Here is a 15,357-nt window from a genome sequence, read left to right as displayed (position 1 = left end):
CTTTAAAGGTGCAGCATGTAGGATTTGGCATCATCTAGTGGTCAGGTTGAAGATTACAATCAACTGAAACTTCTCCCGTGTGCTAAGCTTGTAGGAGATCTACGGTGGCTGAGGTGAAAAGGTGACTGTCCCTTTCTAGAGCCAGTGTTTGGTTTGTCCATTCTGGGCTTCTGTAGAAACATGGCGGCCGGCTCTGAGAATACAACCTGCCCCGTATGTAGATATAAACGTCTCATTATACCATAAAAACACACAATGATTGTCCGATGAAGACATACAATTATTTATTACTTTTGAGTTCCACCTTTACCAGCTGTAAAGTATTTATAAATACATATATTCATACACACACTCTCCGGGAGTATGTATTGTTAAAATACGTTATGCCAAAAATCCCAAATAGCCCATGAAATAAGGGATATTAATCCCACATAATTCATTATGCATCACCTTTAATTATTATTATAATACAAATTAAATGAATGACATGTAAACATGTACTACCCTTGTGTAACATCAACTGTGTTCAGTTTGTAGTTAAAACATCTATTTCATTAGTTTTGTTGGTATTTTTGTAACTGTGTTTTCTTCCACTGCTGCTGCTGCTTTTATTTTTATCTATATTTAATTATCTAGTGTATTTAAACATGCTGACTCGAATGCAACTCCAATGCAAAGCATGCAACATTCCCCCACTAATAAGACATCCAGTAGTTACACAGTTTAGTGCACAGATACAGGGGAAGAGAAAACATAAAACCTGGTGGACTTTGATTCAGGGGAAGAACAGCTCCCACATGCATGACGACACATTTCCTCTGTGTATAGTTGAATTCAACGTCTCCTCCCCCTCTGAACCTGGCAGATATAAATGTTCTGCAACCTGTATTTAGACACACAGAGAGCAGCTCTGTCACACACAGGCTCCTTCATTTCCTTGAGTTTCGATCAAACTTCTGAATATCACTAAAGTCAAAAACAACCCCAGAGCACAAAGAATATCAAGTGAAGTTGCATGTGTTTGCATTATACAACATTTACAATGAATATATCATGAGTGCACACATAGACTTGCTGACTCTGCTTCTTTAAATCACACTACCTGCTGACATGGCTATTTCGAGAGAAAAAGGAATCTTCTAGCACCTTCACATCAGGAAACCTGTCAGGTAAATGTTGCTTGTTAGAGGTGTTTTCCACAGTTACATCATCTTGTACAGTAGTTCAAGCTTTTTCTACGGCTGCCATCAGGAGTGACTCAGCATCTGAGAGTCTTTGTCTAAATAGAAATATTACACATTATGTTTTAGATGCGCTAAACAAATTCAAATTCCTGTGATTTATGTTTACACAACCTGACTTGACTAAAACAGCTGTCTGACATGCTTTGCGTAATTAAATAATATTTTAAATACAGGCCAGACGGTGGCAAAAGAATTTCAAAATGCGCCTTTCTGCAAACCACGGATACGTTGAATGAGGAGGTTTTTGCATTTGGTCGGAAAAAGTGAAGTAGTACAACGAGCATTGAAAGCATTGATTATTGAAAGTTACGTGGTATGAGTATAACCAGGTAGAGAGTCCACCAAGGTTACGTTAAGTTGTTATGTTAAGTTGTTACGTTACGTTGTTACGTTTGTTTTTATGTTACGTTGTTACGTTTGTTGTTATGTTACGTTGTTAGGATATGTTGTGATGTCACTCTATTACGTTACGTTAGTACACAAACACAATTCATGATCATTTTCTAACCTTAACCAAGTAATTTTGTTGTCTAAACCTGACCAATCATTTCACAACAAGAACCACGTGGCACTGTACGTTTTTGCAAGCATGATACGAGGCTGATATGAAACATATTCATGAAACTTATTTGAACAGTCTGTTGTCATACAGCGGTAGCTATACCTACGAAACATAATGCGCTGTAATAATTTATGTAATCCACGTAATTATGAACTCAGTATAAAGACCTCAAAAACCCACACAAGGCAGGAGGGTCAAACAAACACAGACCTTTCCTCCAGGAGACTGTTGTTAGTGCAGCGTGTGAAAAAAGAAGTCAACATTGATTTTGTCCCTTGTACTTATTTTAACACAAACCACGATTTTTACCTCAACCTAAGTTGTTTTGTTGTCTAAACCTAACCAAGTTGTTTCCTGTAAAGACAAGTTTATTTTAAAAAGACTGTATGCATTTCACAAACAGAAATTGACACATGTTGCTGGCTTTCATAGGAAAACGCACATAAAGTGGTGAGTAACTCTTTCGTAATTTATAATATATTTAATATAATAACCTAATACGGTTGCATTGGCAATATGAGTGGAGGAGGTTACTGTAAATGTAACTTCCTCGTTGACAAAATGTCTTTAGGTTGTTTTTATCAATTTACACCATCTTTTGCTGTTCTGTAGATTTGAGCATAACATACACACCCAAAGTTGATCTCATGCATTTTGTTGAAACATGCATATCTTTAATCTAGATTTGTAGCACTGATTCAAGCTGTTGGGACACAAGTCAAACAGAATGAGGTAACGTCTGGAGGCTCACAGGACTTTTTTTCATATATCAAGACTCTTTGAGTACTTTCCAGTGATACTGCTCTCCAACGTGCCAACGTCTTCCCGCCCATATCGTCAGCAGTGGAAGTGCTGTGTAATTCATAGTCACGTGCGCAAAAGAAATAGTGGGCAACATTTCACCTCTACCTCTGGGTCCACACAATCTAAATGTACAGTCATCAGTTATATAAAAAGCCAAACAAAAATAAGCAAAACCAGATTTTTAAAATTTGGAGAGCCGATCAAAGTAACACTGCTGTCTGATTATCTTCTTGTGTGGCGTCAGGATATAGTTTACCTTTTTGTATTTACTAACAGGGAGGGTCTGTGTGTGTTCTGATAGTGTTTCTTGGCTTGGGTCTTCTGTGGCAGAGACGAGGGAATGACTCCAGTCACAGCAGGCTGGTGGAGCGCTGGATCCAACCATTGACTGTATATGAGAAGTGGACGTGGTTTGTCAATCACAAGGTAGCCCCGCCCTAAAGCTTCCCCTGCTTTACAGTCTGTTTGACTCTAAATTGCTGCAGAGACATGTTGATAAATGTTTTCAGGTTACAAATAATTTTTTGAACTACTTTTTCTATAATCGAAAATGAACCTTTAAACTCTTAACTACACAGATCAATGAGATTTTACTGCATTATTTTTGTATTTTTACGAGAATTATTATATGATATATATATTATTATATAGTTTTTCTAACCAGAAAATACAGAGGAGTTGAGGGCCAGTAAGAGGACAAAGTTTAGTAGACTTTTTAATGAATGAATCGAGCTGAACGATATTAAAGTGAGTATATGTGAAGTGTCCATCGGGTAATCCTCACTACCTGGGTGGCGATCGAGCTCACATAGCAGACATTCCTCAGTGTCACAAGCTTTAGTGACGTCAGTGGGGTGATGCAACTTCAGTGCAATCTCCTCCTCCTCAGTATAAATGTGTGTCGCCTGTATTTAGACTCACACGATGAGCTCGGTAACGGAGGTCAAAGAGCTCTTTTATAGATGACTGAACCTTATAGCGAACCAGCTGTGTAACACCTACAGTATTAGATGGACCAAGGGTTGTCTGTGCTAAAAGCAGAGGTGGAATGTAACCATGTATATTTACTTTAAGGACTGTAATAAGTGCAAAATTCAAGTTTTTTGTACTTTACTTGAGTATTTTCATTTTACCCCCAACACCTCAGACATTCTCCCTCAACCCAACTTTTTAAATCTGGTTTTACCACTGATCCATTGTTTGTTTTACTGTTATAATGTCATTCATTTGCTTTTGTTTTTTATATTATTATTATTGCTGTGTTGTTGTTTTGTAAACAATATAAAGTGCTTTATCTTTTTAAAGCGCTATACGAATAACATTTGTTATTATTTTTATTATTATATGAAGAATGTAGTGTTTCTTTATGTGTTGAGAAAATTCTCCTATTTTTTAGCTAAATGATCTTAATATGATGCACTGCTGTAGATTAAACTAGCCAACAGTATATATACAACACAATATAAAAAAACTACAATATAATATATATATTGTTCTGAAATGAGCCTTCTGCATAATGAGTACTTTAAAGTTACTGTGAGGAGCTTTTAACTGGTCCTGAACCAGTCTCAGTTTAGTCCTGATCCTCTATCAGACCTCCATCAGTAGAGAGACCATCAGAGAGAAGATGGTCTGTTTCTATAGAGTTATTCTTAATGCTCGTCATCGGAGCCACCGGGTCGGATTCTGGTGAAACCAGATGACAACATGCAGATTCACTAGAAACTCCTTCAGCTCAGACTCCAGCAGAGACCGGTCCACCGTGGACAGACCCAGATCCTCCAGCAGAGACCGGTCTACCGTGGACAGACCCAGATCCTCCAGCAGAGACCGGCCTACCGTGGACAGACCCAGATCCTCCAGCAGAGACCGGTCCACCGTGGACAGACCCAGATCCTCCAGCAGAGACCGGTCTACCGTGGACAGACCCAGATCCTCCAGCAGAGACCGGTCCACCGTGCACAGACCCAGATCCGGCTTCAGCTGCAGCTTTGAACCTGCAGTCGGAGCTCCGGAGGGAGGAGGAGAGCTCAGCTCCCGGCAGCAGCAGCGTCTCCTCCTCCTCCTCCTCCTCCTCCTCCTCCTCCTCCTCCTCCTCCAGGAGCAGAGCTTCTCCTCTCTGGGAGCCAACACCGACACCACGCTGCTGGAGATCCAGGACGTATTGCTGGACCCTCTGGAGGGAAGAGAGGCACGGGAGAACCAGGACTGGGAGGGGCAGACTGTCAGACCTTGCTGCAGTAAAATGAGAGGTTAGAGGGACTCTAATCCTTTTGGGTGAACTATTCCTTTACCTTTCTGAAATTTTTCGATCCTCTGCGACCTTAAAGCTGCGTTTGTCCTGCAACAGGTGACAGAGATTCTGAGAACCCCCCCACTGTGACGCCGGCACAGTTTTGACTTTGAATAAAAGATAATGATGTTGGAGGGAAATAATGAGATCCAGTTACACGACAGGATCAGACGTTCTGCTGTGCTCTCTCAGCGTGTCTCTCTCTCTGGATTACCAGCGGGGCGCACTGAAAAACAAAACTGTCACAACCGAGGTGCATGAGCTGGAAACAGGCAGGAAGGAAACACCGGCGATCAGTCCCTGCACACAATTAGGTCAGAGTGCACCTGTTTTTGTCTTTGTGCAGGTGACGACAGGAAGCAATCAGGTCAAAAGCCACAAGACAATAATGCAAGAGTTTACAGCCACGCTAGCAGCTGAGCTAAATGCTTTGAGCTAAATGCTAACTTCGGCATGCTAACGTGCTAATAAGATGAGACAAGATGAACCTTTAATGGTCCCCAGGAAGGAAATGCAGGTGTTGCAGCATCACAAGGACATAAATAGGTACAGTTAAATAAATAAAAGTAAAACACAAAGTATTAGAAGTATATTAAAAAGAAACTTTGTAGATTAATTAAACTCAACATTATATGGCAAGCAGTACACACAGTACACCAAGTTGTACATTAACTAATACTGCAGTACTTTCTTAAGTGAAGTGACAGAGGTCTGATTGGGAAAGTGTAGTATGTGAAGAGTATTATGATATCATGTACTATAAAAGAATAATGTGTAATTATACATCGTGTTCGTCGTGTATTATTGATGAAATAGTAATACAACTGTATTAATGGTTCTCTGACTCTCTCTCTGAACAAACCAAACTCTGGGCAAGTTTTGTTTCGTTTTTGAGAAAATATCTGTTGAACAAATGTAGATTTCGTTTATCAAAGTATAACAAATATTAAGAATTTTGCTCGCAATACTACCTTTCCCTTTAAGGGGACACGCTACAGGTGAATAGGGTACAAAGACTTCCAGTTGATCACTTATATCAAGGCAAATATTTTTTGTATTGCAAGTTTTAAGAAATGTTTATTTAAATATGCAAATGAAGCATTATCTCATTAAATATGTGCTAATTTGCATACATTACCTTAATATAATATAATATAATAAACTTAATTTATAGAGCACTTTTCACAAAAGACATGTAGCTCAAAGAGCTTTACAAAAAACAAAAACGGTAAAAAGTAGTAGATACTAAAATATATCAGTGAAATTAAAAACAGACACCATTAAGAAAAATAAAAGTAAGACAATTAGTAAAATTCGGTCCTTGTGGACTAAAGTAGCAGTGTTAGAAAACCTAATTTTACTGCAGCGTGCCTCCCTTCCCTCCAGTGGGTCCAGCAATACGTCCTGGGTCTCCAGCAGTGTGGTGTTGGCTCCCAGAGAGGAGGAGCTCTGCTCCTGGAGGAGGAGGAGGAGGAGGAGGAGGAGGATGAGGAGGAGGAGACGCTGCTGCTGCTGCCGGGAGCTGAGCTCTCCTCCTCCCTCCGAAGCTTCAGACTGCAGGTCCAAGGCTGCAGGTGAAGCCGGATCTGGGTCTGTCCACAGGGGTCTGGTTTCTGCTGGAGGATCTGGGTCTGTCCACGGTGGACCGGTCTCTGCTGGAGGATCTGGGTCTGTCCACGGTGGACCGGTCTCTGCTGGAGTCTGAGCTGAAGGAGTTTCTGGTGAACCTGCATGATTTCATCTGGTTTCACCAGAATCCGACCCGGTGGCTCCGATGACGAGCTTTAAGAAACAGACCATCTTCTCTCTGATGGTCTCTTTACTGATGGAGGTCTGATAGAGGATCAGGACTACACTCAGACTGGTTCATAGAGGACCAGGACTACACTGAGACTGGTTCACAACCTGTTAAAAGTTCCTTAAAGTAACTAGTGGGATTCTGAATGCAGTATTTTTTACTTGCATAGAGTATTTTTACATTAGTGCAATGACTTCTACTTTGAAAAGGATCTAAATACTTCGTCCCCCACTGCTTGTCTGAATAAAGTCTTGTCTGTTGATGTATCTGAAACTTTTCCCTTCAGGTAATCTGAGCAGGTCTGAGGCTCATCCAGGTGATCAGCAGGTGACAGAAAGTGTTCGGGTCACATTCCTGTCACATTCCAGCCCCGCCGAGTCTGAAAAGCATCGAGCTGCAGGCGTGTCTGATCCACCGCAGGATAACTGACAAGAGTTAGTGACCTGCCATCATACAGGGTCACTATCTAGTTACCCGTCTTCTGTAATGCAATGTGATTTTAACTTCTCATGTTTTAAAACGTACATACATTTGGGTATCTAGAGTTCCTACCAATTCACAAACTGTGAAATAAGAAAACCCAGTCCGTTTTTTGTGAAACATGTGATTCAACAAGCCAATCAGATTTGCCCCGCCCCTTTTATGTCACATTCAGGCTCCTTAGAATATACCTCTACAATCTGAGCATCCCCACCCACAGTTTCAGATCTACCTTTACAGAGGTGCATGCGCCATATTTATCCCACAAGCCAATCAGAGCAGACTTGGATGTTTTACAGCAGGAGGCTCTTAAAGAGACAGGCGCTTAAACGGAGCGTTTCAGACAGATGGCGAATACACAAATATTCAGACTGTGTGTGAAAAATAACGGGTTTAACATTAAAGCACGTAAAAATGTTCTAGTAGAAACCTTCCCCGAAAAAAGTATGAACCTGAAGCTGAAATGAGCCTAATATGTCTCCTTTAACTGTTTGTGATGAATGTCTTTGGCGTCTGACATTCTCAATATCATCTAGATAATCATCAAAATATGCTTAAAATGGCACTAAAATATTCTGGAATCACTCAACTATTTGTTTAAAAAAACAATATTTTTCATATAAACATCTTAAAGCCATGCTCCGGTGACGAGCAATGATTTTCTGGGGTAATGTTTTACTCTCAGCCCGTTGTCCCTGTGAATAAATAAAATATATATCAGAGACCTAAATGCACTTCACATTCCCTCCCCCTCATGTCAGAAAGCCTGAAACACACATGATGAAGAGATTAAAACATTAAGATAGAGTGAAAAAGAATAACTGTCCGGTTTCACAAAGACAGACTTTGACTGCAGCTTAGATCAAATTAAATCGGACCTCTGAATTCATCTGGAGCCAAGTGTTCTTGTTCTCGACTCTCTCAAGTTGGACTAAGTTGTTTGAATTCCAGGAAAATTAAGACAGTTTTTTGGCTGATTGATCCGCTCAGCTCCGTTCACTCAGGCAGAAAACTGAACCGACTGTAACAATGAAACAGGAAAGTGACATGAACTAAACTTTATCAAACAATCTCACCACAAAGTCTGGAGCTTTCGATCGTATCACATGCTCTTCCTCTGCAGATGTGGTTTGCTCAGTTGTCTTGGAATTGTAGATGTTTAGTAGAGATTTTAATTTTTCTGAGCTTCCACGATGGCTTAAAAAGTTAAATAAAATGGACATTTGAAGATCTGCAACAGGGCACACGTTGTCTGTTGAGGAAGATCACGAGACACAATCAAAAGCTCCAGCGCAGCTACTAAATGGACCTCAAAAGGTATAAAATAAAGGTAATCAATGTTCCTAGACTGATTTTTATTGAGTTATATTCCTGTTCTTAGATTTAAATTTATTTGATGTCTCTTTTATTTAGTATACAAACATATATTTTATATATGTTCTTTGCCATTTAAAAAAATGTATTTATTTTTAAAATGTTCCTTTCTCTTTATTTGCTTATTTTTTTTTATACTTTTCCAACATCAATATACAATCTCATATTTTTTTAATAATTCTATAATTGTATATGAATAGAATTTTATAATTTTGTCAGATAAATGACTGAATATATGGTACCTCGGATCTGTTGCCAAGATCAAGAATTACTTCAAACTAAGCTAACATAATTTAGAAAAACAATAAGCACAGAAAATAAGCAAAGCAGAAAACAAACAATCAGTAGACAACAATCCAATAAAAAACAGATAAATTAATAAAAAATCAATAAGGGGAAAAGGGAATATATATATATATATATACATAAAGTGTTTGAAAGGTTTTCTCCTCTAATCTCCCAGTCAGTCACAACAGCCGCTTTGTAGGAACTGGTGACAGGTGACATTAAACACGAGGGCGAGACAGAACAGCTCAGGCTTTACTAAACTGACGCCTTCCTCCACTTTTCTTCTAACGAGGTGAAATTAAGTCGGATTAAAGAGTTTATTAAGGCACATGACCTCGCCGGGTAATCCCTTGAAAGTGACCCAAACATTCTTTTCCAGGCCACCAGTGAGTCCTCGCACACACACACACACACACACACACACACACACACACACACACACACACACACACACACACACACACACACACACTCCTCCCTTTCCAAACAATCAACTAAACCGGTCTTACAGTTTGACAGCAGACACTTTTTTTTCTTCCTCTCCAGTGTGTTAGTCTTGACTCTGAGAGACATTTGCTCCATCTGATATCTAACCATGTTTCTCACGCAAAGAAGCCCACGGAGTCTATAAGAGCCGCCTGGAACCAGGTCTACAGTGCAGACGGATCCAGCAGACACACAGCATGGGTAAGACTCTACTCATCCACTGTTTTCACTTCCTGTAAATCTGTTTCTCTGCTGCTCTGACACACAACTCTTTCTCCAGACAAACCAAACTTCTGGCCAAAATGTGCTCTGTTTTTTCTAGAAAGTGAACATATAATCAAATAGCAGAAAACACTGTTAGATCATAAGTGTGAGACCAATTAATCCATTCATAATTGTATCTATCTGTTTCTCTGCTGCTGTTCTGACACTCAAACCAAGTTCTGGGCAAACTTTGCTACATTTTTGTAAATAAGTTCACGTAACCTGTAAACAAATTGCACAAATTTAGATTGTGCAGATCTATGGTTCTTTTTTTTATGCGTCAATGTTGCATAACGTTTTTTAAACTGTAAAATTGCTGTTTCTCATAACAATAGATAACAATTTATTCTAATTTGCAGTTTTTCATTTTTATAAATGTAAAAGTTGTCTCTGCACAAACCAAACTCTGCTCAAAATTTGTTGCGTTTTTTTGGAGCCTTGTAAGTGAACAAAGTTGGTCAAATGAATCAGGAGCCAATCATCGTGGTTCGATCATTAGTGTGACGACAATTAATCAATCCAAAATGTAGGGTTAATAACTTAAAATCTATCATAGTCATGAATCAGTTTCTCTGCTGATTCTCTGACACTCAAGTCAAGTTTCGCTAACAAATATAAAAAAAAGTTATTTCAAAGATAATTGTTACAGAATATATACTTTGTTTTTATAACTAGCGAACACATGTTAGAGTATTTTAACGTTTAATATTTGAGATACTTTGCATACTACAATTATCAGTACTGCATCATATCATGTAAGTATATTTATGTAAAAAGTAACTTTAAGTGTAGAATATATGTAGTGAAGTCAACAACATTTACCTCTGAGATGTAATGGGGTAGAAGTATAAGTAGATAAGTAGATATAATGGAGAGAAGTATAAAGTAACAGAAAATGAAAACTACAAATATGTCGAAATTGAAATTTAGTACAGAGTGTAATATAGTATGGGATATACATTTAATATAGTAAAATAGTAGTAACATATACATAGTAACATATACATAATATGAGGTATAGCACAGCAATAGAACATATCATAGAAAACATAAATATTATAGTATAATCTATATTAAATAAAGCAGATCACAGAATGCTTACACCTTTAGTTTGCATCATCAATAGATTATTCTGATCTTATTATTATTCTGGGTTTTCTCCTTCAAAGGTTTTGTTGCTGTTCATTCTTTTAGAAAAATATAAACAGATTTTACAGAACAGAAGTCAATGTCGGGGTTTGTTTCTCCTGAACCACCTTCTAATACTTCTCTGTTTATAAGTCGTAAGGAATGGCTTCATGAGTGCTTAAATCAGGATGCGTTGAGATTCGTCAGAAACCTTTTATGATAATAGCTCTTTTAAGGTTGGGATAAATCTTTGTGGCTGATGTTTTATCCTCCTCCCCTATCTGCAGCTAAATTAATCCAAATTAAATACAAATGACCGATTTAAGGTACCAATTTATTGTCATCTCTGCTCATATAAATACTTTATTCCCTCAGTAAACATTGTAAACATGAGTTTATGGTCTCAATCTCTAGTTTCAAGTCTTCTTCAATACAGCATGATGTTCATTTAGTACATTATGGTCCATTTAGAGTCAAATAGATCTTAGTACAACCAAACCATAATCCATTTATTTATCCACTAATTAAAGCAACATTATGCAACCTTTTTAACCTGAACACAACAGCTTGAAAATAAATGTGATTGTCTGACTAGTAACAGGAAGATATGGCGCCATTAAACGATACAACCCCACTTATCGGCACTTTAAATGAAACATTAGGGCTCGTCTATAGTACAAATTAAGGTGTAGCAGGTACAAATACTGTAGACTTGTGTTCAACCAAACGGTTAGTTTTGACTGCTAAACTGACATTATAAAGGATGATTTATTAGAAAAAAACACTGCTTTTACTCAGTGTTATACTTAAAAAACATGTTGTCTTTCAATATATATATATGTGTGTGTGTGTGTGTGTGTGTGTGTGTGTGTGTGTGTGTGTGTGTGACACAGCTCAGAAGACGGCCCTGATCGTGTACGCCCACCAGAGTCCGGGTTCGTTCAACGCGGCGGTCCGTGATGTGGTGATGCAGGAGCTGGCGTCGCAGGGCTACAGGGTCCTCGTGTCCGACCTGTACGCCATGAACTTCAGAGCCAACTCCACGCAGGGCGACATCATCGGTGACCTCACTGCCACTGTTTCTTTAAGCTAATGAGCTTCAAGAGGTCATATATATGATCCCTTCTGGATATCAGGGGTCATGCTGTTGTCTTTTTAACGCAATGAAAGAATAAAGCTGGTGTTATTCTGTTGTTTTCTTACTGTCAAATAGATAATAGTACTTTTTACAAAAAAGCTCAGTTGTGTTTTAAGTTTTTATAAATCAAACAAAAGGAAATAGAGCATTTGTTGGGGACTATTTTCAGCGGCGGATTAATCCACATTTGGCACTCAAGTGAATATTTAGTGCAGAGAAAAAAGAAGTATCAGTCTTTGATGCGCACACACACACACTAAGTGTTAGATACATTCACTGTTTGGTATTTTCATGGGATTTGTTGAAAGAAAAACGTATCCTTTCAGTTCTGACAGTGTGTGTTGTGTTCAGGTGACCTGAAGAATCCGGCGCTTTTCCAGTATGGAGAGGAGACCATGCACGCCTGGATGGAAGATCGCCTCAGTGACGACATCGTGGCCGAGCAGCGTAAAGTAGAGGAGGCCGAGCTCATCATCTTCCAGGTCAGAGGTCACTCACATCGCTGTAGTTTCTACCAGGCAGCAAACTCGGATTCCGAAAAGTGAAGCCAATGCTTCATGTCTTAAAGCTGCATTCTCGCTACTGACCAGCAGGGGGCGACTCCTCTGGTTGTATAGAAGTCTATGAGAAAATGACTCTACTTCTCTCTTGATTTATTACCTCAGTAAACATTGTAAACATGAGTTTATGGTCTCAATCTTTAGTTTCAAGTCTTCTTCAATACAGCATGATGTGCATTTAGTACATTATGGTCCATTTAGACCATAAAGCAGGGTATGCTTTAGGAGCGGGGCTTACTGTGATTGACAGGTCTCCATCAGAGTGCTGTCCGATCTGGGAGTTGTCCGTGTTTTTGTTTATAACTTTAACCTTTTTACGGTGTTGAAAACACAGATTTAATTGAGAAAACAAGCAAAGAAAGAATAAAACAATACAGTATAAAGAGATAAATATCGTCTTCTGTCTCTTCTCCCAGTTTCCTTTGTACTGGTTCAGTGTGCCGGCCATCATGAAGGGCTGGATGGACCGAGTTCTCACACAAGGCTTCGCTTTCTCCCTGGAGAAGATGTATAATAACGGGATATTTAAGGTCAGTGTCTCTCATCATCACACATCTCTTTAATCAATACACAGAGGATATCACTTTATATGAACCAGCATTAAGAAATGCTAAATTAATACTAAATCATACTTTAGTTAGTAGTTAGTTTACTGCAAAAAAACAATGAAATGATATTCATGTATTTTTTTAAAAATTATTAGTAATGCTATAAATTATGTTATTTTATCATTAGTTTGTTTAATATGAAATAATTTGTTTATAAATTATATAATGTATCGACAACAACTATTATATTCTGATTTATTTAATTGATGAACAAATCAAGATGTACAAAATGATGACTTAAAACAAACACATTGCCATTTGGTAACACTTAAAACTTCTCATATGAATACCTTTTATATATCATTAACACTGTTTAATAGTATTAATAAAATGTGTATTTTTGTGTTTCCTTAAAGGATAAGAAAGCGATGTTGTCTTTCACTACTGGAGCAACACAGACGATGTTCCAGCCTGATGGGATCAATGGAGACATCAACATCGCCCTCTGGCCTCTACAGGTTAGCGACATAAACACAACTGTTCATTTATAGACTTTATTATTACCTCACGTGTTAGCTGGAGGAAAAAACAAAGGAAGGACTGAAGGCAAACACGAACCACATCAGAGTCTGTTGTTGGGTGCCAGAATCGATATAGCATACAGTACATTTGAGATGATACACTTTGATTTGAGTCTTTAGCGAGCAACGATATCAAAGAAGCATTTCATCATTTCATCAGCACCGATAATAGGCTAAACTATTAGAGAGATGACGAGGGGGCCCTCATGACTGTACTGCTATGAAAACACATCAATGCGGATGTTAATATTTTCATTTCCTAACATATTTCTAAAAGCATTTTAGGGGATCTATTAGCAGAAATGCAATATTAATGTTTTCTTCAGTGTTTAATAACCTTAAAATAAGAATTGTTGTGTTTTTATTACCTCAGAATGAGCCGTTCAATTCTGGAACGCGTCATTTTCACGAAGCCGGCCGCCATATTTCTACAGTAGCCCACATTGGACAAACCAAACACTGGCTCTAGATAGGGACATTCGTGGTTTTACACCGGTCAACGTAGTCTTCCTACGAGCTTGGCACACGGGAGAAGTTTCAGTTGGTTGCAATCTGCAACCTCACCACTAGATGACGCGAAAGACTACACACTGCACCTTTAAGACAATAAGGGTTTAGAAGTTGAGTTGAACATACGACTGTAATTGATAGTACTTGTGAATGAATCATAAGGGCGTACTGGTGAACGTGTGGTAAATACCACATGATCACAACATTCCTGGTCTGATTCCAGCAGCTCTTGTCTGCATCTCAGGTGTAAACTAATTTGTTTGGCAAAATACAATGATATAATCCACAAGGATTAAAATGTGTTCTGTGTTGGTGAACGGTTATTAATTGTCTCTCTCTCTTATTTATTTGTCTCTTGTTTTTTTTCAGAACGGCACTTTGCACTTCTGTGGATTTCAGGTTCTTGCCCCTCAGATATTCTGGAGTCCGGCTCACTGTCCCCATGCGGTGAGAACCATGATGCTGGACGGGTGGCGAGCCCGAGTAAAAGGACTGTTGGCGGAAAAGCCTTTGACCTTTGCCCCCTGTGAGCTGTTTGACCTCAGCTTTCAGGGGGGGTTTCTGCTTTGGCCCAAAGTGAGGGAGGAGCGAGAGTCGCTGCCGTACGGCATCACTACAGGACACCATCTGGGGAAACCGCTGCCGCCTGACAACCAGATCAAAGCTCAGCCTGCTGATGAAGGAAGTGCCAGACCAGACTGCAGGAACTAGAACTTCTCTGTTCTCATGTTAATACCAATATATGGGAAATAAAAACAATTTAAATAACTGGAACTTCTATTCTATTCAGATTTAAAACATTTTATTTGCATACACACTGAAGACTGAAGGCTAAAAGTTATACCATAATATACTATACCAGACTATACTATAGTATACTATGATATACTATACAACAATATACTGTAGTATACTATCCTATACTATACAAGGCTATACTTTACAATACTCTACTATCCTATTCTATACAATACAATACTATTCTAAACTATACGACACTATACTATACTATACTGAACTTCACTGTAGTGTACTATACTATGCAACAGTTTACTATACTATACTATGATACTACGATATAGTATACTATACTAGGCTTTTATTATAGGGTTTCTGTGTATCAAATAGTGACAATTTATTTAATGTATTATCATGAACCATGTTAGCACAATGTAAGCTACAACAAAAACTAGATTTTGACACAGGGACTCGCTGCAAGATGATATTGGACTTTGGTGTTGAAAACACTTTCAACGGGGGAGCAGACTTTGACTTACCAACGGCTATATCCAGTGTTTT

At 38.6% G+C, this 15,357-nt stretch overlaps 1 protein-coding gene across 1 annotated transcript; it reads left to right on the top strand.

Moving 5' to 3' along the window:
- The first annotated feature begins 180 nt into the window (after window positions 1-180).
- nqo1 (NAD(P)H dehydrogenase, quinone 1) lies at window positions 181-14,769 on the top strand. Its single transcript, XM_076078550.1, has 8 exons — window positions 181-217; window positions 7,070-7,135; window positions 9,456-9,530; window positions 11,615-11,782; window positions 12,211-12,341; window positions 12,836-12,949; window positions 13,384-13,485; window positions 14,428-14,769. The coding sequence occupies exons 1-8, from the start codon at window positions 181-183 to the stop codon at window positions 14,767-14,769; spliced, it is 1,035 nt and encodes a 344-aa protein (XP_075934665.1).
- Window positions 14,770-15,357: the final 588 nt, after the last annotated feature.

This window comes from Anarhichas minor, unplaced genomic scaffold, assembly GCF_050575085.1.
Source record: "Anarhichas minor isolate MPS153535 unplaced genomic scaffold, ASM5057508v1 ptg000067l, whole genome shotgun sequence".
Classification (NCBI taxonomy): Eukaryota; Metazoa; Chordata; class Actinopteri; order Perciformes; family Anarhichadidae; genus Anarhichas; species Anarhichas minor.
This window is presented reverse-complemented; position numbering and strand designations above follow the sequence as displayed.